Below are 26,615 nucleotides of genomic sequence, written 5' to 3' on the forward strand. Positions count from 1 at the left end.
TAATACAAAAAACAACTTTATTTATCAAAATAAAAAATGCAACAGCAAAAATAAACAGTTGCATGATGTCCTGTTGTCTTCATCATGAACTCAATTAATCACTGTGTGTGAAAAGTTCTTCAGAAATCCATCAGAACACACACAGGGATGAATGGATGGATAACGAATGAATATTTCACATGTCCACATCGTATGCTTCTACACGATGACTCCTCAGCAGAATTGGAGCTCGTTCTCCAGTTTGCAGATTTTGTCCTTCAGGTTCTTCAGCTGATCCTGAACCTTCTCTGTGCGTCTGTTGGTCTGTCGAACCTCACGGAGGATCGCCAGGTCTTGCTTTGGGCTCACACCGAGCGTCAGCTGGAGAAACAAATAAACCTATTACATGTTGAGTCATTTTTGAAAGACACTTTTGACCACGATGTTAGATGACACCCAAAACAAACTTACAGCCAATCAGCATTAAGGGGCGTGTCTAAAAGCAATATCTGATATATATATATAAAGGGGGCGGAGTCCTGTTGGGTTATGGGCGTGTTTGTTTTAGTGCTTTCGGATGTCAGTGATGTTTGTCAAAAATCACTTAGCGCACATTTAATGATTTAATTAATTAAAGACTTTTTCCTCACCATAAGTTTTTGTTTATAATGATAGCAGATGATTTAGTAGAATTAAAAACATATACTAGCATGCCATTTTTGAATGTTAATTAAAGGAACAGTCCACTTGTTTTTGGAAATGAGCTAAACAATCGAGTTTTAGCATTCCTGAATCCATTCAGTCGATCTCGGGGTCTGGCAAGAGCACTTTTAGCTTAGCTTAGCATAGATCATTAAATCGGATTAGACCATTAGCATCTCACTCAAAAAAAATGCAATATTATCATCAGACACTACGTATCATCATTGCTCCTACTGCAGCCATGGAAAATTCAGCAGCGAATTCCCTTGATCATTACACTGGAATGAGAAACTAGTTACTAGCCTAGCAGCGTAGAAAAATAACATATTTTCATTTATCATCAATCATAGTACACAATGTAACTACAGAAGCATCAAGCTTTAAACCAGGGGTGACCAATCTCAGTCCTGGAGGGCCGGTGTCCCTGCAGGGTTTAGCTCCAACTTGCCTTAACACACCTGCCTGGGTGCTTCAAGTATACCTAGTAAGACCTTGATTAGCTTGTTCAGGTGTGTTTGATTAGGGTTGGAGCTAAAATCTGCAGGACACCGGCCCTCCAGGAATAAGTTTGGTGACCCCTGCTTTAAACGATCAAAATTATTTTAACATTTTTCAAGGAAGATGCTAATGGTCTAATCTGATTCAATGATCTATGCTAAGCTAAGCTAAAAGTGTTCCCACCAGACCTGGAAATGAGCTGAATGGATTTGAAAATGATAAAACTCTTGGTATGTAAAACTGTTAAAAGGCGATATAGATATATATATTTATTTCGCAAGAAGAGACTAAAGTGAGACTCGACTGACTTTGAAGAGAAGTTTCTCCACGTCTTTGACTTTCTGCCGCAGGAGTCTGATATCAGTCTTGAATCCCTCGACCTCCATCGCTCGTCGTTTCTCCAGAGCTTCGTAACGTCGAGTCATGAGCTGAAGGCGTTTGGCCATCTTATCTGAGCGCTCCTGAAAACACAATCAAAGACACTTTAAGAACTTCTTTATTTATATAGCACATTGTGAATTGCCCAAAGAGCTTCACATGACATGTAGAAATGTAAATATTCAAATGACATGGACAAGTAAGTTTAACATTACATTCAAAACATTCAGCAACAAACAATCAATATAACACTGTTTAACCGTCAAAGATCTCTCACCCCTATGGCCTCACAAATAGCACTTTTATATTTATTAGAATGAAAGAAGATATTTAGCCTGATGTTTCTGCTGCTCTTTTTTTATAAAGATGTAAAATAAAATATGCAAGGAATAATTGATAATGGCTGTTCAATTATTAATAATGCTGCAGTTTCCACAACTAAATCTACAGTTCAGATGTTGTATTTGAGACATTATTTCTCAGTTTTTTGTCCTCAATCTGCTCCTGTGTGTAGCTCTAGCTTCTCCAACATCTCCTCCAAAGCCTTCTGTTGTGTTTTGCTGTGATTTTGACTGGTGAAATATCAGAAATCATTCAGCGTAGTGATATTGAGCCGTAATGCGCTCAAAACCTGCCGGAACTACTTTATCTGTGCATTTATCTGATAACAACGGCACACCTTAGAATGCTCATCAGCCAATCAGAATCAAGCATTCCCTGTAGTACGAATGCAAATAATAGATGACTGAAATAGGAGTTACTTTAAAGATCTCTCGGCCCACGTCGCCCTCCTCTCTGATCTGGGACAGCTCCGTCTCCAGACTCACACACTGATCTCGGTACATATCGGCCAGTTTATGAGCCTGTTTCAGCTCCTCCTGCAAAGCCTGAAATAGAAAGGACAAAAGCACATTTGTCAAATCTCATATATACGTAGACATGCTGTACATGTGTAAAGATACGGAACAAATGTCGCAGTTTTTCTGGATCTACCGTGTTTATTAGCTATGGGTTTGAGTATAATGTTAATATTGATTTTATTATAAATTAAATAAAAAAGGTTTGATGACATCACTTCTAGATTTCAAATCAAAACATTGACATTTCCCATTTATTTTTTCCAGAAAATAACAATTAGCCAGAAAAACTGAAACGTTTAATGACTTATCCACTTTTCTTGAAAATAAATAAATGGAGAAAAAAATTTTATTAAAAAATAAATAAAAATAAATCACAAAAAATCTCTAAAATGATTATAGACTTGAAAAAAATAAACTAGCAACTTTTAAGTTATTTGTATACCTCACAAATAGCACTTTTATTTTTATTAGAATGAAATGAGATATTTAGCCTAATGTTTATGCTGCTCTTTTATATATATAAAAATGTCAAATAAAATATGTAAGGAATAATTGATGATGTTTAATTATTAATAATGCTACCGTTCCCGCAGCTAATGTCTTCATTTTTTTGTGGGGGGGGGGGGGGGGGGGGGGGGGGGGGGTTCTACCAGATTTATTAGGTATGAGTTTGAGTATAATATTAATATTGATTTTATATTAAAAAAAAAAGGTTTGATGACAATAATTCTGGATTTCAAATAGTTTCTTTTTTTCCCCAGAAAATGACAATTAGCCAGAAAACAAAAACGTTTAATGATTTCTTAACTCTTCTTAAAACATTAAAATAAAAATGACAAAAAATTGTCTAAAACTGACTGTAGACTTGTCTGAAAAATAGCTAAATCTGTATTTTTTACATTAGTTTTACTTAAAGACATTATAAACTATAAATCCAGAAAAACAGAGAATGTAATGAATATATCTCTCTATATATGGAGTTGTTTGTGATGGGTTGCAGCTGGAAGGGCATCCACTGTGTAAAACATGTGCTGGATAAGTTGGCGGTTCATTCTGCTGTGGTGACCCCTGATTATGAAAGGGACTTAGATAATGAATGAATGAATGATCCGTTTGCAGAAACTGATATCATTATTATTATGTCTAATAAAATATGTAAGGAATAATTGATAACGGCAGTTTAATTATTAAAGGCCCCATGAAATTAAAATAAAGTAAAAAAATACTAGTTAAAATTAGTTTCACTTAAACACACTATGAGCTATTTATTTTTAATTAATAATGGTTTTTGTGGATGACCTCTTCAATGATCAGAAAACAATTAGTTAATACACATTTGATCAGTTTTGCTTTAGTTTAATGATGTCTTGATGACCTTTGTATGTTTTTTTTCCTCACACACTGAGTGATTATAACGACTCATATACAGTGGAATTATTAGCCCCCCTGTTTATTTTTCCCCAATTTCTGTTTAACGGAGAGAAGATTTAGTTCAACACATTTATAATCATAATAGTTTTAATAACTCATCTCTAATCACTGATTTCTCTTTGTCATGATGACAGTAAATAATATCTGCCTAGATATTTTTCAAGATACTAGTATTCAGCTTAAAGTGACATTTAAAGGCTTAACTAGGTTAATTAGGCAAGGGCTAGGGTAATTAGGCAAGTCATTATATAACAGTGGTTTGTTCTGTTGACAATCCAAAACTAATATTGCTAAAAGGGGCTAATAATATTGAACTTAAAATGGTGTTTAAAAAAGTGTGGTTTATTTATAAACTAATTTCGAGAGGATCACGTGCTTATGATCAACACGGCTGGCTACTCATTAGCTCTGCAATCTGACCCATTAGATGATTACGGAAGCATTATAAATAACCAGAGTTTTTCACTCCAGTTATCTTCGTCTTGAAGCTTCCCCCCTTCTTTCTCCCCCTTTTTCCGATAGGGCGACACGGTGGCCCAGTGGCTAGCACTGTTGCCTCAAGCAAGAACACCGCTGGTCCAACCTCCTATCGTGTTGGTTGGTGTTTCTGTGCGGAGTTTACATGTTCTCCCCGTGTTCGAGTGGGTTTCCCCCAGGTCCCCCGGTTTCCTCCCACCGTCCAAAAACAAACCATAGCCAATCGACTAAACCAATTATAACCGAAAACAACTTTAGTTTACACTTCTCACACGGCGACAAGCTGGGGAGTTCTCGAGACCAAACTGAGCTCGAACTCCGCTCTCGCCCTTCTAACGGGAGGGAGCCCCGGGCTCGAGGATATTACGAGCTCAGGGCTCTCTCCCGGTACAGCATGCCAAATACGCTTTATTGATTATCAGCTAAGTGTGAACTCTTGAAAACGGCTTTTATTCTAGCCGAAACAAAAGCAAATAAGACTTTCTCTAGAAGAAAAAATATTATCAGACATACTGTGAAAATTTCCTTGCTCTGTTAAACATCATTTGGGAAATATAAAAAAAAAAAATTAACAGGTGTGTGAATAATTCTGACTTAAACTGTACATATCCTTTATATTTTACTCTGTGGTCTTTGCATGCTGTAACAGTTTGAGTGTAGTGCATTAATGAGTCTGTCTGACCCTGATGTGCTGTCGGTGTGTGACTCCGCTGTCCGCTGGGCTCTGCTGGATGATCTGGAGCTCTGCTGACGGCGCTCTCTCCTCCTGCAGACGCTCCTCGCTGCAGTCCAGCCGCCGCAGCAGACGCTCCTTCTCCATCATCCAGCTCTTCTCCTGCGCGCGACTCTCAAACTTCAGCTGCAGGAAGTCTCTGGTGCTCTCCATCAGCAGCCTCTGCGTGCGCTGCAGTCTGAACGACAGAGAGAGAGAGTGTTTACTAGAACTAGTATTGTCAAATGTCAATACTTAAATATTGGAAATGTTACACTAGAGTGATTCAGTGCATATTTTAAAGGTAATGTAGTGAAGTGGGTTACTATCTGCAGCAGTAGAGATGAACACACTTGTCTGTGAGGGCTGTGATTCTGTCGGAGTCGCGCTGCTGCTGAATCTGTCTCTCCTCCAGGTGAATGCGTCGCTCCTCCATCAGCGCCTCCACCTGCTCTTTAGCCAGACGAGCCTGTTCCTCCATCTGAGCCTGCAGAGCCTCCACCTGCACTCACACCACAGCAAACATGTTGGGGGGTTTAGACATCAAGATTTGTTTTTTACATTCAAATGTATATGGTTTTTTCTTTTTAATCAACAAAAGATAATGGCTGTCATGCATTTTTAAAGGGACGGTTCATCCAAAAATGCAACTTTTCTAAAGTATAAAAACACCACACTATGTTTGTAGATATTTTAGAAACATGCTAAGTGAACATTCTTGTTTATCTGAAAAACAATGCTGAAGTCAGATATTCTGCTTTGAAAAGGTGTTTTCCGTGTCGGAACAAAAACAGCGTATTTCATTGATTCAGAAAGGCTCTGAAAGCATGCGTCCGTGACTGAAATGTGACCTCTGGTGGAGAGTAGCAGCCTCCGAAATGAGACGCAGATTCAGAGTTCCACATGAGGTTATTAATTAGTGAATGATATAAATATTAGGAGCGTAAACATTAGGTGAGCGGGTTACATTGTGTCCTAACAACACGCTACGTGATGAAGCTACGTGAGCAATTTGGCTGTTTGCACCGGACGAAACACGACAGAAATGTAAATACAGCCATTCAGAATCACAGAATATGCACTCACTCATGAAATGGTAAAGTTTATAATCTAATTAATACAGATTAACCCTCTTTATCATTATTAAATGTACATGCTGAGTCACTCATATGTGTTTAGTGCTTAGGTTAGTTTAAACAGTTTATTTTATTTTCCAGATCTGAGGTGAACTGTCTGCTGCTGCTTTCAGTATATGGCAATAAATGTTATGTAAAATGGCATTCAAACTCACATTATTAGCATGTAACACTGAATAAAGCACATGAGGTGCACCTGAGGTGATCATAGTTTTCTATTGTTCACCTGTGAGAAACAGAAGCTGTTTCTAATACGTCAACTGGAGGTGTTGATAAAAACTCCTTTTAATATGGAGAATATTCCTTCTATCGGGTGCTGTTGCTTTTATTTACAACACGGTTTAAATCACTCGCTCCTGTCCTCAACCTGCGCTGGTTTTGATCCAGGAGCGCAATACCTAATTCAACCACTAGATGTCAAACTTACATACTGCACCTTTAACTACATCCATGTGGTTTTAAACCTGTATGAGCGTTTCGTTTATTCTACACTAGAAGATATTTTGAAGAATGTTAGAAACCTGTAACCACTGACATCCATAATAGGAACCAGAAAAAATATTATTATTAAAGCATTATTATTACTATTTTAATAAATCTTGTTTTTTTGTGAGTGACTTCTTCAATGAACAATAAAATGCATGATTTATGAAAATAAATGTAAAAATTGTTAATTAATTCTTAACCTGAATATGTTTATAAAACCATTTTTACCTCACACATTATAAACCTTTATGAGTTTCTTTTTATTGTTGATTAAAAAAGTCACTCACAAAAAAAAAGATTTATTAAAAGGTAATAATGTTTTAATAATAATAATTTATTATAGTTGTCAGTGGTTACAGGTTTCCAACATTCTTCAAAATATCTTCTACTCATATTGAAATCATATTAAAGAAACTCATATTGTGGGTTCCTATTATGGATGTCCAGAAAAATCCAATAGAAGTCAATGGCCGGTTTTGTCCAGCATTCTTCAGAATATCTTCATTTGAGTTTAACAGAAGACAGAAACTCAAACAGGTTTGAAACAAGTGGAGGACGAGAAAATAATGACAATTTTCATTTTTGGGTGAACTGTCCCTTGAAGGGTTAAAACTTAAGTGTTACAATTGTTCATATGTCAAAGTCATGTATTTTCCATACACGATAAGAGGCCTTAAAAACAATAAAAGTTGTATGTTCACTAAAACACACACACACACACACACCTGTAGCAGTAATGTCTGGTTGTCTCTCTTCTGCTGCTCTGCATTTGTGCTGTTTTCTCCATGTTTGGATGATTTCTTGCTTCCTGTCGTCACATTATATATGAACTCAAGCTTTTATTCTATTACACAGACAAGACGACTGATCAGTGTTTTATTTCTGAAACTAAACATTAAATCACGTCAATCAAACCTTTAGCTGACACAGGCCTGGGTTTCACCATCTTCAGTTCCTCATGTGATCTCGGCTGGATCTTCTTCTGAGGGATTGTGACCTAAATAAAAAAACTGAATTATGACAACTATGCAGATCAGAATACAGTCTAAACTAGAGTGTGTGATATTTATTGCCCATAATAATACTGTAAATGTGGTTTTAAAGGACACCTGTGGTGAAAAATCTACTTTACAAGCTGTTCGGACAGACATATGTGCAGGTATGGTGTATAGACCGTCATATTGGGCTGATATAAACACACCCAGTCCTTTTTTTTTTCAATTTAACAACATAAAAACGGTGGACCAATTGGTGCTGTTTTCAGACCGACCGCAACTTTATGTAGGAGTGCGGTCCCCCCGCCCACCAATATTGATTGACAGCTGTACGCATTAACATATCCCGGTAGTCACGTGTATAATCATATCAACAAGACCAGACGTGCGCAAAGCAACCGGGAATAAAAGGTGTGTTCAGTTCGCTAGGATCATCAATCATCATCAAACGTGATCAAGAGTGAGTTTCACATGTTTAACATGTTTAAAACAGAGCATGTGTGTAATGAAGTACAGCGATTTAGCTTAGCTTTACTTCATCAGCACAGGCGCGTGTCAGAACAATTATAAAGGAAGACGCTTCAATCCCGGTTTGTGGACGTTAAATCAGGTTTATTTTGTTCATTAACATAACAGATTTTCATACAGCAGTGGAGATTAACCTGTAGCGTGTCACATTTGAGTGCAAAAAGTGTGCAAAGCTAAACGGGCGCTCTGTCTGTCTGTCTGTGTGTGTGTGTGTGTGTGTGTGTGTGTGTGTGTGTGTGTGTGTGTGTGTGCGTGTGTGTGCGTGTGCGCGCGCACGTGAACTTTGTGTGACTCATCTATGCAACTGCACAACAAATCCTCATTGGTAAAGTTCTTACTGTAGTATTTCTCAAAAACGCTACGTGAGATCTGCTTCCTTTAAGTCTGTCTGTTGTCTGACGCAGCCGAGGGAGGAGATTAAGGCATGTAGAAACGGTGGGCGGGGAGGACTAGCCTTAAAGGAGCAGTACGACAAAACAGCACCCAGTGAAAAAATGTATAAAATAGAATCTTGCAAAAGGTATATTAAATAATCTGATGGGTGTTTTGAGCTGAAGCTTTACACACATTCTGGAGACACAAAACACCTCTATTAAATCTGAAAAAGGGCTAACCTAGGGGCCCTTTAATGATCTGCGAGCTGACTTTATATTGAGTCAGTCACTCTTCAGAGAAACAAGGAAAAACACGGCTTGAGAGTGCAAAATAATAATAATAATTATTATTAATATTAATAATTCCAGAATCAAACAATAAGTGCTTCACGGGTAATTGATAAGTCGGCATTCTTTGGATATGAGATTCACAAACATACAACCCAAGAAAATGCATTTATATCTTGAATTATAGGTTAATTCTAATAATAATAATAATAATAATAATAATAATGCACAAAAAAATGTCCAAGGCAGTCGAAAAGTGGAAAAACAATTTTTGTACTTTACTACTATTACTATTGTTATTATTATTATTACAATGAACCTATAATTTAAGATACGAATGCAAAAAATATAGTTGTATATAGCATAGGTTTGTGCTTTTTTGTTTTGTTTTTTCATTCATTCATTTTCTTTTCGAATTAGTCCCTTTATTAATCTGGGGTCGCCACAGCTGAATGAACCGCCAACTTATCCAGCATATGTTTTACACAGCGGATGCCCTTCCAGCTGCAACCCATCACTGGGAAATAGTTTTTTTTTTTTAACATGAATAAGATATAATGATGAAGATGAAATAATCTCTACAAATATATCTACAAAATCAGCCACCTTAAAAAAATAAATAAACCTTTATTCTAGTCAAACTAAAAGTCGTATTCTTAAGAAAGAAAATATTATAGGAAAGACAATTTAAATAGGAAATACTGTGAAAAAAATCCTTGAATAAAAACATTTGACAGGAGGGTTAATATATTTGTCTTCAACTGTGCATACACACACATACACTAAGTATACACACACTTCGTCAATAGCCATAATATATGGAAATGAGAAATCTCTTAACCTTGTGTGGAGGCTCGCGGTGGAAGTATGTGATCTCTCCTGGATCTGGCCCCACCAGCGCTAACAGATGCTGGATCTTCTTGCGGTCCTCCAGCTCTCTGCAGCAGACATTGATGTTGATGTTTGATGATATGTGTGAGGCGGATATGGTTTTATATATAAAAACATATCCACACTTTTTAATTCCAGCCAAACTAAAAGTCTTCCTCTTTAGAAAAAAAATATAATAGGAAAGATATATATATCTGACCTGATCTTGAGCCGGTCGTTCTCTGCGTAGAGTCTGAGCGCCTGCTCTCTCTCCTGGAACAGGTAAATCTGCATGTCGCTGAGAGCGTTCTGGAGCTCTGCGATCTCCTCCTCGCGCTGGCGAATCTCCCACTGCAACTTATGCTGCACAAACAATGGAGATGTCAAAATACTGGAATCACTCGCCTCAAAACAACACCTTAAAGGGCACTTATGATGCAAAATCTACTTCTGGAAGCTTTTTGGACAGAACTGTGTGTAGGTATAGAGTGTCCACAGTCATATTGGAGTGATAGAAACACAGTAAGTCTCTTTTTTAAAATTTCATGATGTTAAAATAGGATCCAAATCCCAGTGATTTTGAAGCCCACCTCAACGTGACTTTCCCCGCCCATCGAATTGATTGACAGGTGCATAAAAACATGTCTCCATAGTAACGCATATAAAAGCTGAACCCAGAGCTGAAAATAAACACTAATGGCGGGAGACGAGACAAGAGAGGAAAACAGCCAATCAGAGTCAGAATAACTTCTTCATAGTGTTTTAAAGACTAAATGTTTGCAGCTCAACACAGATTTTTTAATTAATTAGATCTGAAGAATATCTTTTACCTGGTCATATTAATATCATCAAATAAATAAAAACAGCTACTAACAAATTAACATTTTTCTATGGAAATCGTTATCGCTTTACTCAACAATATCGCATATTTTTCCAGGACCGTGTAGCCCTAATCTGCACATATCAGAATATAGATACTCTCCTCATCACTAGTAAACGGAGTGCAGTAAACGCAGGTGTAAAGTCTGCTGTCAGTGTCTGACCTGCTCCTCTGTGCTGCTCCTGTGCTCCTCCAGCTTCTGCAGCAGCTCCTCGTGTTCTCCATCAAACTGAGACACTTTCTGCCTGTAGAAGTCCAGCAGCTCACGGGACGGACGCAGATACGCCAGACGCTCCGAGATGGAGGGCAGCGGGGAGTCAGGAGCGGGACTGACACACACACACACACACACACACACACACACACACACACACACACACACACACACACACACACATATATATATATATATTTACAGACAGACAGAAACAGACAGACAGACAAACAGACAGACACACACACAGATGTCAGTGCTTCAGATGAGTCACAAGTGCTTTTATATTTTATTTGTAATTAATATAATGACATAATAACATAATATTAGTTGATTGATATAATTGTATTTATGGTGTCATAGTCAAAAAAGTTAGCTAATTTTTGAACTATAAAACTAACTTTTGATTAAATATATACATATATATATATATATATATACAGGGGCGTAGCGGACATTTTAAAAGAGGGGGGGACGGCTGTATGAGATCATATGTTCATATAATTATTAATCACCTGTTTCTAAATGGTCTGTCTCTAAAAGTGAGGGGGACGGATCCCCCCCCTCTGCTACGCCCGTGTGTGTGTGTGTATATATATATATATATATATATATATATATATATATATATATATATACCATGTAATGACACTAAAATTACACTTTATTCATTATATATAAAATGTTATTATTTAGGTCATAAATGAGCTAATTTATTTATTTTTGGCATTTTTCAAAACATAATGCAAAAAAAAAAAAACATTCTCAGATGTCTATAAAAAATCTATGCATGATCTATAAAAAGCTATATAATACATATTGTATGATAAAATGTTTAGGTTTCATAATATGCATATAATTGATTAATTAATAAACAAATAATATTTTTTTAAAGAATATAATTTTACTATTTGGAAAATGTGTACTTATATTATTTTGGATATTTTATTTCCACTTATAGTGCAAGTACCATAATGTCAAAAAATGTCATTCTTAAATGTATGATCTTAAAACACTGTTATTTGAGTCTTTCTGACTTTAATAATTTATTAGGACACTTGAAAATGTTTGGAGAATTATAATTAATAGTAATGTTTATTATGGCTATGAGATTGTTAGGGGTAAGGATGTGGAAATTATGAAAATAAGTCTTAATGGTAAAAAACTAAACAAAACAATAACAACAATGATAATAATAATACAAAATTAAATATAATAATTTAAGAAAAAAACTATTTATAACAATAACAAAACTCTTGCATATAATAATAAGAAAAGAAGGTACCTTGTATGGTCTTTAGTAGGAGGAGAATCCATTATCACAGAGTATATTGCCTAAAATAAGCAAAGCATTAAAGATTAAATAACTCAATACTGCTTAAAAATGTTTACAATTAAAATATTACATATAAAAGACATATATTAAACGAGTCACTGTCATCAGCATTCAGTTAAGTTAAAGCAATCCCCCATAGACAAACATAAGCTGTTATGGTTGTCATGTAAACACTGACGCTTTGCGGTTGGAAAATTAAAAGGGTTTATTTTATTTTAAGCATTAAAAACTGTTTAAGAGTAGAATTAACTGTCTAGACTGTCACTTTCATTATTAATCAACCTGTCAGGTCTGCACAATTGTTGATGACATGAAATAAATAAACAAAAGACAATAACGGTGCTAGCGGTCAAACTAGTAGCATCACTTGCATTATATAACGTTACCTCATGTGCACTTTGTTAATTATCAGTACAACAATTATATTAATATTGTCTCGGTTATTCAAATGTTTACACAGTAGTTACCTTCTAGCTGTGTTCAGCTGGTTCACCTCGCGTTTAAAAAACACGCCGGTTACAAACCGGAAGTCGCTGTTATATGAAACGCATCCTGACTGCGTCGTCTGCGCAACAACAGCGCATACTGACGTCACACTCCAATCCAGCAGGCGCCTGTCATTTCTGCACCCTTTCCTGCTGACACACACACACACACACACATTGGGATTGATTTAGATAAGAGACTTTAGAGCTAGAAAAACATGTTTGGTAGCTGCTGGTGGCCTGTGAGCTAATGGTTTGCGGGGCAGGAGGAGTCATGCTCGGGTCAAAGTAGAAACGCCGTTTTGTGTTTCATTTATTTGGAAGGAAAACATGGCACAGATGTTTTCCCGCTTGAATATGCTGGGAATCGGGTGGAGAAGCGTCAGATTCAGCAGGAAAGTCACTAATGCAGCTGTTTCTGCGCAGACGCAGCGCCGCTACAGCACAGTGAGTTCACGCGCTGGATTATTAATGATATTCATAATTTGACGATCAATAATTACCACCATGACCCAGCTAGTACACCAAAAAGAGTGGAGTTACTATCTAAACACGGTTGTGTTGTTGTTTTGTTGCTATGAGTTTCGCGTCGGTATCTGGTTGCGTTTCAAAACGTAGCGAGCTGCCTATCTAGTCAGCATTTTCCGTCCAATACATAAACAGTGCATATTTACATGATTTATATATGTGATGGATATAAAATATTAAATAATATAAATAATATAATAAATAAAATATAAAATATTGTTATAACGTTATTCTGACACACAGTGTTTAACATTTAGCACATGAATGAAGCTTCAGTTGATCTACACGAACTTTCACCTGAATATCATTACTGTGCGATGTTTCCCCTAAATAGCACAGCAACACTGAAGGGATGTACTAAAGGTTTCAGTTTCCTTTTGGAGGAAATGTGAAACACCTAAACTGGGGGTCATTAGGGGGTGCTGTGGCGTACTGCTTTAGTTTGGGTTTGAATTCCATCTGTTATTTGAAGGTTATTGGTTCAAATCCCCTCAACACTCAAGATTTTGGCTTTGATTACTTTGTTTTGCAAGTACACATACTGTTCTTATATAATCATGTTGTACATATTCTGACACTCAGACTTTAACATTTAGCAATTTGAAGATTGTTGGTTCAAAACCCCACATGGACAAACCTGAAGATTTTAACATTGATTACTATTTTCACTATTATAACTACTATTATATAATAGTTATAAATCATTATGATCATGTTTTGACGCAGCAGGTTGTTGGTTCAAATCCTCACCAACACAAAACTATGCTATTGCTTATAATCATGTAATGCAATATTCTGACACAGCCTTTTGCGTTTAGCACTTTGAAGGTTGCTGGTTCAAATCCCCAATAAAATGATGACCATTTTGACCTTGATTTCTATTTTTACTATTGTAACTACTACTATTATTAATGTACAATAGTTATTAACATTTTTTAAAATTAACTTGTTACACACTATTCTGACTAACAGCTTTTAGCAATTTGAAGGTTGTTTTTTCAAATCCCCAACAAGATTTGTTTATTATTATTATTATTATCATTATATACATTTTTGTTATAAAATAGCTATCAGTAATTATAAGAAAATGTTATACATCATTCTGACACACAGCATTTAACATTTACTTGAAAGTTGTTGGTTCAAATCCCCAGCTAAATTGATTTATTATAAAATTAAATGTTACATTATTCTGACACACAGCACTAAATGTTTAGCAACTTGAAGGTTGTTGGTTCAAATCCCCACTACGATTGGTCTGTTGCATACTATTATTATGTAATAGTTATCAATAACTATAAGAAAATATTATACATTAATCAGACATACAGCACTTAATGTTTAGTAACTTGAAGGTTGTTGGTTCAAATACCCACCACGATTGGTCTATTGCATACTATTTTTATATTATAGTGATCAATAATTATAAGAAAATGTTATACATTAATCAGACGCACAGCACTTAATGTTTAGTAACTTGAAGGTTGTTGGGTCAAATCCCGACCACGATTGGTCTATTGCATACTATTTTTATATTATAGTGATCAATAATTATAAGAAAATGTTATACATTAATCAGACGCACAGCACTTAATGTTTAGTAACTTGAAGGTTGTTGGTTCAAATCCCCAATAAAATTGGTCTATTATATACTAGTATTAAATAATAGTTAGCAATAATTATAAGAAAATGTTATAATGAGACACATAGCACCTAATGTTTAGCAACTTGAAGGTTGTTGGTTCAAATACCCAGCAAGATTGGCCTATTACATCCTATAATTATATAATAGTTATCGATAATTATAAGAAAATGTTATATATTAATGAGACACACAGCACCTAATGTTTAGCAACTTGTTGTTGGTTTAAGTCCCCAGCATTTGGTCTATTATATACTATTTTATCAATTGTATGCTATTATAATAGGTCTGTTTTATACTATTATTATATAAGTTATTAATAATTATTAATAGTATAGCATTAAGAAAATACGACACATTATTCCAACACACAGCACTTAACGTTTAAATCTTGAAGGCTGTTGGTTCAAATCCCCAATAAAACATATATGACCTTGATTAAGATATTAAACCTCAGGTTTGCGTATACATTTGGCCACTCTTGACACCTTTTATATTAACTTCTTGTTTTGAGGATGTGGCTGAGCAGAACCGCCACTTGTTTGGTCTTCTGTTTGACATTGACGGAGTGCTGGTTCGAGGACGGACACCAATCCCGGCAGCTAAACAGTGTTTCAGGAACCTGGTGGACGGCGATGGGAAATACAAGGTTCCTGTGGTGTTTGTGACGAACGCAGGCAACGCTCTCCGTCAGACCAAAGCCGAGCAGCTGTCTCACCTTCTGGAGGTTGAGGTGAGATGTCTGATGATTAAAAATATTTACACCTCCAGGCTCCTGCTTTTGCATTGTGTTTAGGCATGGGCCCTTATACCGGCTAGTTTGTGGCTAGTTTATAGACATCAGTTGGTTTGTTTACATGTCTGCGAGTGAGACAGGATGGCTTGATTGCTTCAAACAGGTGTCGCCGGAGCAGGTGGTGCTGTCTCATAGTCCTCTGCGGGTTTTCACTCAGTTCCATGAGATGTGTGTTCTGGTGTCCGGACAGGGACTTGTGGTGGAAGTTGCACACAAGTATCCTTTACTTTGATTTAAATGACTTTAAAAACGAATATTATTAATTATGAACTATTTAAAGTTAAAAAAAGTTTTTAAAAAATCCTAAAATAAATAAATAAATAACTAAATAAAGTAATAAGTAAATAAGTAAATAAATAAATAAATAAATAAATAAATAAATAAATAAATAAATAAATAAATAATAATATATATATGAGCAATTCTATGCAAATGTCAACTTTGCCATGAAAAAAAATTAAGTTTTCACCAAAAAAAACCATTTCTACATTTTTGTGTAAGCAAGTATTTTACAGTACTTTAAAAATACTCATAAATGTGTCTGTCAGTGTTTCAAACTATTATATTTAATTTGCCAAAATCACACAAGTGGCAATTTCACATCTGTCACGTCCATAACGGAAAATTGTCACATCCGTAACGACACTTTTTCCTCATAAATGCAAAAATGTCAAATAAAATAAAATCAGTCGGCACCAGTGGTGTAGTGGTTAGTGCGTCGACATATAAACTCTGGTGCTCACGGCGACCCGAGTTTGATCCTTCCCCTCTCTCTGCTCCCCACACTTTCCTGTCAATACTCTCTACTGTTCTATCAATTAAAAAAGGTGAATACCCAGAAAAAAATATATTATTTAAAATAAAATTAATCAGTTTTGTTCTATAGTGAGCCAACTCATATCTGTTTGATTAGCATTATTTCTTTTGGGTTTTGCAGTTTAATTGACAGAATTTCTACAAAGTATACTGTAAACTCGCAAACTTTTTTTGTCACATCGATAACGCATCGTTATTTTCCTCATTTAAAGTATAAAAAATGTTTACAGATGGATATTTTTCTGATCCCATAACTTTGTGGTTAGTTGTTTTGGAAAATATAAACAGATGTTTCAATATAATAGTAAGGTATACTTTCTATGTGAATTTATGCTTTGAGTTTTTACTGCAAATGTCACATCTATAACGCTGGAATTAACCATATATATACACACACATATATATATATATATATATATATATATATATATATATATATACATACATACATACATACATGCATGCATACATACAATTGAAAACAACATTATTTGCCTCCTGTGAAATTTGTATTCCTTTAAAAACAAATTCCCATGAGTTTAACAGAGCAAGGGGATTTTCACAGTATTTCCTATAATATTTTTTATCTTATTTTAGTTTGGCTATCTATGTTTTTCTATCTAATAACTATATTATTAGCCCTAAATTATTAATTAAATAACTATATTATTTAATTATTATTACAAATGTGTTATTGCTTTTTAAAATTGTTGAAAAAAAGCTTCTCTCCATTATAAAAATAATTAAATCTTTTTTTCAAAGGGGAAATAAGTTCAACTGAATATATAATACAAGATACGAACAATGTTTATCGTATCATAATTATTATAAATTTTTATTTTATGTACTAAAATATATATATCACTGTATACTATATAGATAAATACTTATAAATACTTAAAATATTATAAAACAATTAAAACAAACTTGTTTTTATATAATAATGCATACACAATATAAAACAACATGTAGAGAGGAGAACAGAAATCTATAATGCCTTTTATGTGTTAATTCTCCTTGACAAAATAAACTCCAGCGTAGGTTTCAAGAACGTGGTGACCATCGACATGCTGAGAGAGGCGTATCCTCTGCTGGACGTGGTCGACCACCATCGCAGACCCAAAGACACGGTGAGTAGAAACAATAATACCTAAATGTATACACAGTTGAAGTCAAAATGATTCGCCCTCCTGTGAACTTTTGTTTTCTTTTTCCAATATTTCCCAAATGATGTTTAACAGATTCAGGAAATTTTCACAGTATTTCCTATTATATTTTTTCTTCCGGAGAAAGTCTCATTTGTCTAATTTCAGCTAGAATAAAAGTTTTTATTTTTTAAAACAATTTTAGGGCCAGTATTATTAGCCCCCTTACGCAGTGTTTGTTTTGGATTGTCTACAGCAGTGTTTCCCAACCCTGTTCCTGGAGGCACACCAATAGTACATATTTTGGATGTCTCCATTATCTGACCCATTCGTTTCAGGTGTTGGAGTCTCTTCTGATGTTATGATAAGTTGATTCAGGTGTGTTTGAATAGGGAAAGGTTGAAAATGTGGACTGTTGGTGTGCCTTCAGGAACAGGGTTGGGAAACACTGGTCTACAGAACACACCACTGTTATACAATGACTTGCCTAATTACACTAACTTGCCTAATTAACCTAGTTAAGCCTTTAAATGTCACTTTAAGCTAATTACTAGTGTCTTAAAAAATATATAGTCAAATATTATGTACTGTCATCATGGCAAGGAGAAATCAGATATCAGTATCAGAAATCAGTATGATTATAAATGTGTGGGAAAATCTTCTTTACATTAAACAAATATATGGTGAAAATAAACAGGAATGCTAATAATTCTGACTTTAGCTGTACATATATAAACTAGCATTATTACTACTTGAACAGACTCCACTCTGCATTAACTGTGTAATGTGCTTAATATCCCTAAGATTCCTCCAACTAAAGATTTGCCACAAATAGACGGTGAGTTTGATTCTCCTGGCTTCACTTTCTGTTCTGTGTGAGATCTGTGTCTGCTCTTGCCCGAGCCTTACTTTCACTTTCACACAGCTGTCATCCTGTTCGGTGAGCCTATCAGGTGGGAGACCAACCTGCAGCTCATTGCGGATGTGCTCTTGACCAATGGGAGGCCAGGAAACCCAGTGACATCACTGCATTACCCACACATCCCTGTGCTGGCCTGCAACATGGACCTGCTGTGGATGGCAGAAGCCAAAAACCCTCGGTCAGTTTTTTTTTATATAATGCATACTTTAGAAATCTGCGGCTTGTTGCACCAGCAGTTCGTAAGTTAAAACGTAGCCTAGTTGTGACTTAAAGGGACACTACGTTAAAGTTTACGCACTACTAAATATTTTAGTGTTGCACCACTGAACTAAACGTAATGCTACGTTCCAACTAAATATTTACGGCAGACTCGCCTCATGGATAACGGTAGAAAAGAGATGACGCTGAGATTAGTTTACATCGAGGAGCTTAAGATGATAGTGAAGAATGATCTCCCTCTACTCGCAGCCTTAATTCCCTACCAAATCTCACTTTATTTTTCAGTTTATGAAAGAAGTTTAATTTTCTTTCAAGGTGTGTAACGCAGGGGCGTTGCTAGACATAAAGCTCTACTGGGGCACCGCCCCCTCCCCCCCTCCTCAAAATTTTTTTTATTTTATATATATATATTTATTTATTACTTTTTTTAAAATAAATAAATATTTATTGTAAATAAAAGTATTCTTGTTATACAATTATTATTCTAAATAATCTTAAATGTAACTGATAAACAGTGTTTAGACCATAGACTGTAAAATATATGGACGGAGCATCCGTGACGTCACCCATAGGTTTCTGAACACTGCAAAAGAAGCTACTAGTAGGCGCGGCCAACCGTCGCCATTTTGTTCGCGCGTCATCGCACCCACGGCGAGATACCAAACAAGGGCAAAGAGGCGGAGAGTGAGCGGAGCTACAGACACCTGCTGGCACTTTGCTTAGACCTGGCAGACAGACTTTACTTTGGGAGAAACGCTTGATACTTTATTACCTGCGACTCGTTTGTGTTCTGACCACATGATCTTGGCTGTACACTATATTAATAAAGTGTTTAGACTTTTAAAAACACTGCTGTAATACATTGAGCCACTAAACATTGTTCTTATGATGTTTTTCTACAGGAGGAAAACGCGAATTACTTCCAAACACTTCAAATATAGTCTGTGTTAGTAAATGCAGGACTATTGATGAACTCCAGCATAACACTGTATGACAACACTTCACTGTTCTAGAGCCTACAGCTAATCAATCTGTCACATTCTGGAGTGCTTTACGGGTCTAAAGAAAAATATTAATGATAAATTATCTTAAATAAAACAAATACATTTATAGAGACGGTATATAAGTATATAACTTTACTCACATGGGAAACGAGGCCACATGAATGGTTTGTGAGCACAATTAAGTGCACACAGCATCCCATATCATCTGATAATTGTAAGAAATAAGTCCAAAAGGCAGCTGACTGTGTAAAGCCACATAAAACAACACAAAAATACGATGAATATGCCGAGATCAGTGGCTAATCTGCCGGATTCAGCTGAGGTGAAGTGACGCGCGACCAGCGAAACCTAGCTGTCACTCAAGTGGCCACGCCCTTAATTATGCAAACTTAATATTACCTAATATAAAGGAAATGGATGAGTTATTAAAAAATTCACCCCCTCACAGTTGTCATGGAGGGTAATATTGGCTATATGAACCAAAATCGTTCTTTGTACCAGGCAGGCTGTAAACACTTTTTTTCTGCTGTAAAGTTGGCCATTCTAACAGTGGGCTCAATTGCAATTTGCTCTATTATGGAGCCAGGACTAGCGGAATTTTGATGAATTGCAGTTTCAGTTACTTCCGTATTGGCTTTCCAAGGGAGAGCGGGAGCTTGCCGCTTGGGTTGCACCAGCAGTGCGTAAGTTAAAACGTAGCCTAGTTGTGACTTAAAGGGACACTACGTTAAAGTTTACACACTACTAAATATTTTTGTGTTGCACCACTGAACTAAACGTAATGCTACGTTCCAACTAAATATTTACGGCAGCCTCCCCTCATGTATAACGGTAGAAAAGAGATGACGCTGAGATTAGTTTACATCGAGGAGCTCCAGATGATAGTGAAGAATGATCTCCCTCTACTCGCAGCCTTAATTCCCTACCAAATCTCACTTTATTTTTCAGTTTATGAAAGAAGTTTAATTTTCTTTCAAGGTGTGTAACGCAGGGGCGTTGCTAGACATAAAGCTCTACTGGGGCACCGCCCCCTCCCCCCCTCCTCAAAATTTTTTTTTATATATATATATATATATATATATATATATATATATATATATATATATATATATATATATATATATATATATATATATATATATATATATTTATTTATTTATTATTATTATTTTTTAAATAAATAAATATTTATTATAAATAAAAGTACTCTTGTTATACAATTATTATTCTAAATAATCTTAAATGTAACTGAAAAACAATGTTTAGACACAACTGGAATGATATGCTAAGATCATTTAAGAAATCTTTTGCATAAATATTAATTTCATTTCAATGATATTCTATAGACAATTCAATAAAATACAAAAAAATATGTTTTATAGAATTATCTGTTGTCTTAGACTTAACACATGGCAGAGAATTAGGTTTGTTAAGTCTTGCCTCCCTGACTTCTCATCTCCTCATCCCTCCTTTTTGCTTCATAGAAATAAATCTATCAGGATGCATGCTTAGTAAGATCACCATCATATTGTTTAAACTTTAGTTTTGTCGACTAGCTACACAAAAAAGGCTGTTACGCCGGTTTTACAACGCATGAGCGGCGCGTGACAAGCAAGTAGCCTACTTTTTTGGCACGCATGTTAATTACCGGGACTCGCACCGGCAGAAGAGCAGCGCGTGCGAGAGGCGCGCGGGTTCTCTGCGCAGACGCGGAGATGCGTCATTTTGCTTTTTGATTAACCACATTGCTTTCACCAGCGTTGGTGCGGTTGCACATGGAGAATAACATCTTTATTTCAGAATTACCACTCTTAATAAATACACTTGCATATGAAGTAAATCACATCTCTATGCATTTACTGGGGCACTGGAGATTGTTACTGGGGCACAGTGAATTGGGTCTAGCGACGCCCCTGGTGTAACGTGTTTATTGTATCCATCAAATAAAACGAGAATTTTGTCATGGCTGAGTTTTTCCTCTCTGCTCTTTTCTCTTTCATGAGTAGGATATAAAACAATTCAAGTTGAATGTTTTGATTACCTTATTACTACTTTAATGCGTCGTCTGTTATTAGTGATTGACTGTAATTTAATGTGCTCTAAAAATGTGATTTATAATTTCATTTCCGTGGGACAGTTCTATATAGATGCATTAGTTGCAGAGTTTTCAAGCAGTTTAACGATTTAAATGCTTTATATTGAATATTACGTCATTCAATGCGACCCTCGGGAAGCCAATACGGAAGTAGCTAAAACTGCAATTCATCAAAATTCCGCTAGTCCTGGCTCCATAATAGAGCAAATTTCAATTAAGCGCACTGTTAGAATGTCCAACTTTACAGCAGAAAAAAGGTGTTTACAGCCTGGTACAAAGAACGATTTTGGTTCATATAGCTATTATTACCCTTTGCATGTTCTCCCGGTGTTGGCGTGGGTTTCCTCTGGGTGCTCCAGTCTTCAAGTCTGAAAACATGTGGTACAGGTGAATTGGTTGAGCTAAATTGGCCGTAGTGTATGTGTGCGAATGAGTGTGTATGGATGTTTCCCAGTGATAGGTTGCAGTTGGAAGGGCATCTGCTGCGTAAAACATATGCTGGATAAGTTGGCGGTTCATTCTGCTGTGGCGACCCCAGATTAATAAAGGGACTAAGCCGAAAAGTAAATGAATGAATGAATATATTTATAAAAGGAAATTCACAAAATGTCTTAATGGAGCTTGATCTTTACTTAATATTCTTACGGTTTTTGACAAAAAGTTTTTAAAAAATGATCATTTTGACTCTACATATAAACATACCTGAGAAACTTAAGACATTCAAGATACTAATTATTTAATTATCCAATGGACTTCCTGCTGTAGAATACATGTTATTATTTAGCAACAATCATGGAGAGTACTGTAAATATCTCACAAAAGTGCAGCTACTCCTTTTCATCATCTTAGCATAGTTTTTTATCAGTGGTAGAATTTAATTTTGACAGAGTAAAATATTTCAGCACAACCACAATAACGTATGTAATGCAATACATCAATACTTTAATCTTTCATTCATTTTCACCACAGCGGAATGAACTGCCATCTTATCCAGCATATGTTTTACGCAGCGAATGCCCTTCCAGCTGCAACCCAATACTGGGAAAATACTTTAATCAGCAGAATAAAAAACATTCAATACAAATGGGTAAAAGTATCCCAATTCTGCGGAAAAATTGTGGACTTGGCAACCTTGATTGTCACATGATCTATTTTTCCACAAAAACGTTAAGCTGTATAACATGTAATAATCAGAACCGTTTTTGTTTTGTCGTGTCATTAATTTGCTTCTATATATGTGCACAATTGTTTCATATTCATTGTCTGTTTATGTACTTCATTTATGTATTTAAGTGCATTTTGTCTTGATTGTATGTCACTGTATTTTGCACCGTCTGGAGCCTGCACATAAGCTGCACGCTTTTGAAGTGATAATAAAAGTGATTCGATTCGATCTTTATGATGAATTTTTGCCACCATAATGTGACTGTGTTGTAGATTTGGTCACGGCATGTTCCTGGTATGTCTGGAGAGCATCTATAAGAAGATAACAGGCTGCGAGCTGAAGTACGAGGCTCTGATCGGGAAGCCCAGCGTGGTGACGTACAACTACGCAGAGATGCTCATTAGAGAACAGGCGGAGAAACTGGGCTGGACTCGACCTGTCCAGAGACTCTACGCCATTGGGTGAGACTCACTGAGTGCTGAATAGACAAGTTTAACTGATCTTGCAGCTCAACCCATACTATATACTACAAAAGATTGGAATAATGGCAAAGTTAACCCAAAAGTTAACCCGTAAGCTGCATTAGATGAGATTTTTCTTCTATTTAACATGAACCCTTTACAATTTTTTGGCCAGTTTCTTTAGTTAAATTGTTCTTGACATCACTCTATGCAAATTTAGAGTTTTGTTTAATATTAACCCATGGACAAAAGGTCAAGCAAGCTGGTAAAATGTTTTAGTTTAATCAGTGGTCCTTGGTGATTCATAAAATGTAATATTAATGTTACCAGGACTTTAAAGGTGCTGTATATAAGTTTTTGACTCTTCTAAAGCATAAAAATACCACAATATGTGTAAGTGAACATGCTTGTTTATCTGAAAACAATGCTGAAGTCAGATATTCTGCTTTGAAAATGTGTTTTCTGTGCCAAAATGTCCGTCTTTGTTTTGGTCATTTTAACCTGCCCAATGCCAGTTTAGCCTATTATATTGCAGCAGCCTGGGTTGCCTTGATGGAAAACAGCGTATTTATTCATTCATTCATTCAGAAAGGATCTCAAAGCATGCGTCCGTGATCGAAATGCAACCTCCAGTGGAGAGTAGCAGACTCCGAAATGAGACAGATTCAGAGTTCCACATGAGGTCAATAATTAGTGAATGATATAAATATTACGAGCGTAAACATTAGATGAGCAGGTTACACTGTAATCGCATGTCCTAACAACACGCTTCATGACGAGATACACAGTGATGAGCAATTTGGCTGTTTGCACCAGACGAAACACGACAGAAATGTAAATACAGCCATTCAGAAGCACAGAATATGCACTCACTCATGAAATGGTAAAGTTTATAATCTAATTAATACAGATTAACCCTCTTTATCATTATTAAATGTACATGCTGAATCACTCATATGTGTTTAGTGCTTAAGTTAAATTTTAAACAGTTTATTTTATTTTCCAGATCTGAGGTGAACTATCTGCTGCTGCTTTCAGTAGTATGGTAATAAATGTCATGTAAAATGGCATTCAGACTCACATTATTAGCATTTAACACTGAATAAAGCACATGAGGTGCACCTGAGGTGATCATAGTTTTCTGTTGTTCACCTGTGAGAAATAGAAGCCGTTTCTAATCCATCAATTCGAGGTGTTTATTAGGACAAAAACTCCTTTTAATATGGAGAATATTCCTTCTATCGGGTGCCGTTGCTTTTATTTACAACACAGTTTAAATCACTCGCTCCTGTCCTCAATCTGGCAACCTGCTCTTGCGTTTGTTTTGATCCAGGAGTGCAATACCTAGTTCAACCACTGGGTGTCAAATTTACATACTGCACCTTTAAGAGTGCAAAAAAATGCAGAGACAATATAAATATATAAAGGATGAATACCTCTGAGGGCGGCACAGTGGTTAGCACTGTCGACTCACAGCAAGAAGGTCACTGGTTTGAGTCCCAGCTGGGTCAGTTAACATTTCTGTGTGGAGTTTGCATGTTCTCCCTATGTTGGCGTGGGTTTCTTCCGGATGCTCCGGTTTTCCCCCACAGTCCACACATGTGCTATAGGGGAATTGAATAAACTAAATTGTGTGAATGAGTGTGTATATGTGTTTCTCCAGTACTGGGTTGCGGCTGCAAGGGCATCTGCTGCGTAAAACATGTGCTGGAATAGTTAGCAGTTCATTCTGCTGTGGCGACTCTGAAATAGAGGCTAAGCCGAAGGAAAATGAATGAATGAATGAATGAATTCCTATGACTGACAATACACTGATGTCTTATGAAGCATGTCTGTGTAAAAAAATTGGAAATTACAAGCCCCTATCTTTTTAATGCTTCTGATAGTCTCTTCTGATAAATCACCAAGGCTTCATTTATCTATTAAAAAAGGAAATATGTGTTAAAAAGTAATTCATAGTAGAAACATGCAAGCAACATGCTACTTTATGCAACAAACAGTACCAACATGCCAATTCCTGCTGATTTATGCTAGGAAAATGCGAGCAGCGTGGTAATTCATGTTGGAAACATGCTAGCAACATGGTCATTTATTCTAGAAACATGCTTGCAAATTTTAATTAATGCAAGGATGCTAATTTTTGTTAATTCATGGTAGCAACAGGTTAAATCATTCTAACAAAATGCTAACCCATGCTAGATACATGCTGGTAACAGAGAAACTCTTGCTAGATAGAAACGTGCTAATTCATGCTGTCCATACTACAATTCCTGCTAGCAACATGCTAACATGTTAACTTATGCTAACAACATTTTAAAATGTAAATTCTTGATAGCAACATGCTACTAGCATGTCATGATTTTGCCAAGTGCGCTTTACATCTATGTTGATCCTGGAACATCATTTTTGTCTAAACCCAACCATAACTGTAAATTATTCCCAAAATCAGAGGGTAATAGTAGTTGCATAAAACTTTTAAATGTGCATAAACCTAACCTTAAGCCTAAACTTAACATAAATGGTAAACATATCCCTTAATACTGATTGGCTGATTGGAATGTTGTTCCAGGATCAACGTAGATGTTAAACCAGGAACATGTCCTACTTGGTGAAATCAGGTTGGTGATGCTAATACATGCTAAAAACATGCTAATTGATGCTGACCATAATATGATAACATGCTATCTCACAAAGCTTTCTAAAACCAACATCAAATCTTTTCAAACTGTACTCTTCTGTTTAGCAATTTGAGGTCCCGTGAAATTAAAATAAGGATATCTATCACTACTTCTATTTTTTTAAATATATTTATTATATGTTTTTTGTCCTGTCTCTGTATTACTGTTGCACTGTAGAAGCTCTGTCACGAAAACAAATTCCTCGTATGTGTGAACATACCTGGCAATAAAGCTTTCTCTTTCTCATTCTGATTTTATAAGCTAGTGTGCACCAAAACAGTGACGAAATTCACTTTCAGAAATGATAAACCTGTCGGTGCCAATGGCGTAGTGGAAAATTCACAGACCCATGCACTCCGGTGTTCACGGTGACCTGAGTTCGATTCCCGTTTCGAGGTCCTACGCCGATTCTTTCTGCTCCCCACATTTTCCTGTCAATTCTCTCTACTGTCCTGTCAAATAAAGGTGAAAACCCCTAAAAAAATAATTATAAAAAATATAAACCTGATATAAAC

At 35.9% G+C, this 26,615-nt stretch overlaps 2 protein-coding genes across 2 annotated transcripts in view; one reads left to right on the forward strand and one right to left on the reverse strand.

Moving 5' to 3' along the window:
• ccdc77 (coiled-coil domain containing 77) lies at positions 1-12,762 on the reverse strand. The gene is made up of 12 exons (XM_056451781.1): positions 12,612-12,762; positions 12,094-12,143; positions 10,758-10,923; positions 9,935-10,077; positions 9,686-9,782; positions 7,575-7,656; positions 7,385-7,467; positions 5,391-5,539; positions 5,008-5,236; positions 2,319-2,444; positions 1,488-1,640; positions 1-360 (listed from the first exon to the last, which is right to left on the reverse strand). Exons 2-12 carry the CDS (start codon positions 12,123-12,125, stop codon positions 214-216), a joined length of 1,407 nt encoding a protein of 468 aa, XP_056307756.1. The 5' UTR covers positions 12,126-12,143; positions 12,612-12,762; the 3' UTR covers positions 1-213.
• hdhd5 (haloacid dehalogenase like hydrolase domain containing 5) overlaps positions 12,751-26,615 on the forward strand; it is a 16,604-nt gene continuing 2,739 nt past the window's right edge. Inside the window, exons 1-7 of the mRNA XM_056451782.1 lie at positions 12,751-13,076; positions 15,314-15,532; positions 15,699-15,811; positions 17,448-17,541; positions 18,361-18,394; positions 18,482-18,656; positions 23,234-23,422. Coding sequence (XP_056307757.1) covers positions 12,960-13,076; positions 15,314-15,532; positions 15,699-15,811; positions 17,448-17,541; positions 18,361-18,394; positions 18,482-18,656; positions 23,234-23,422 — 941 coding nt within the window. The 5' untranslated portion in view covers positions 12,751-12,959. The remainder of the gene's footprint in view (positions 13,077-15,313; positions 15,533-15,698; positions 15,812-17,447; positions 17,542-18,360; positions 18,395-18,481; positions 18,657-23,233; positions 23,423-26,615) is intronic.

The sequence above is a fragment of the Danio aesculapii genome, chromosome 25 (genome assembly GCF_903798145.1).
Source record: "Danio aesculapii chromosome 25, fDanAes4.1, whole genome shotgun sequence".
Classification (NCBI taxonomy): domain Eukaryota; kingdom Metazoa; phylum Chordata; class Actinopteri; order Cypriniformes; family Danionidae; genus Danio; species Danio aesculapii.

Bases quoted from the DNA above. Each gene is read 5' to 3' on its own strand.
- ccdc77 (XM_056451781.1), bottom strand. From the start codon at position 12,125: ATGGATTCTCCTCCTACTAAAGACCATACAAG. The intron at 10,078-10,757 runs GTCAGACACTGA...TTGTTTGTGCAG, and splicing joins GGAGCAGCACAGAGGAGCAG to CATAAGTTGCAGTGGGAGAT. The intron at 1,641-2,318 runs GTAACTCCTATT...TTGTGTTTTCAG, and splicing joins TGGGCCGAGAGATCTTTAAA to GAGCGCTCAGATAAGATGGC.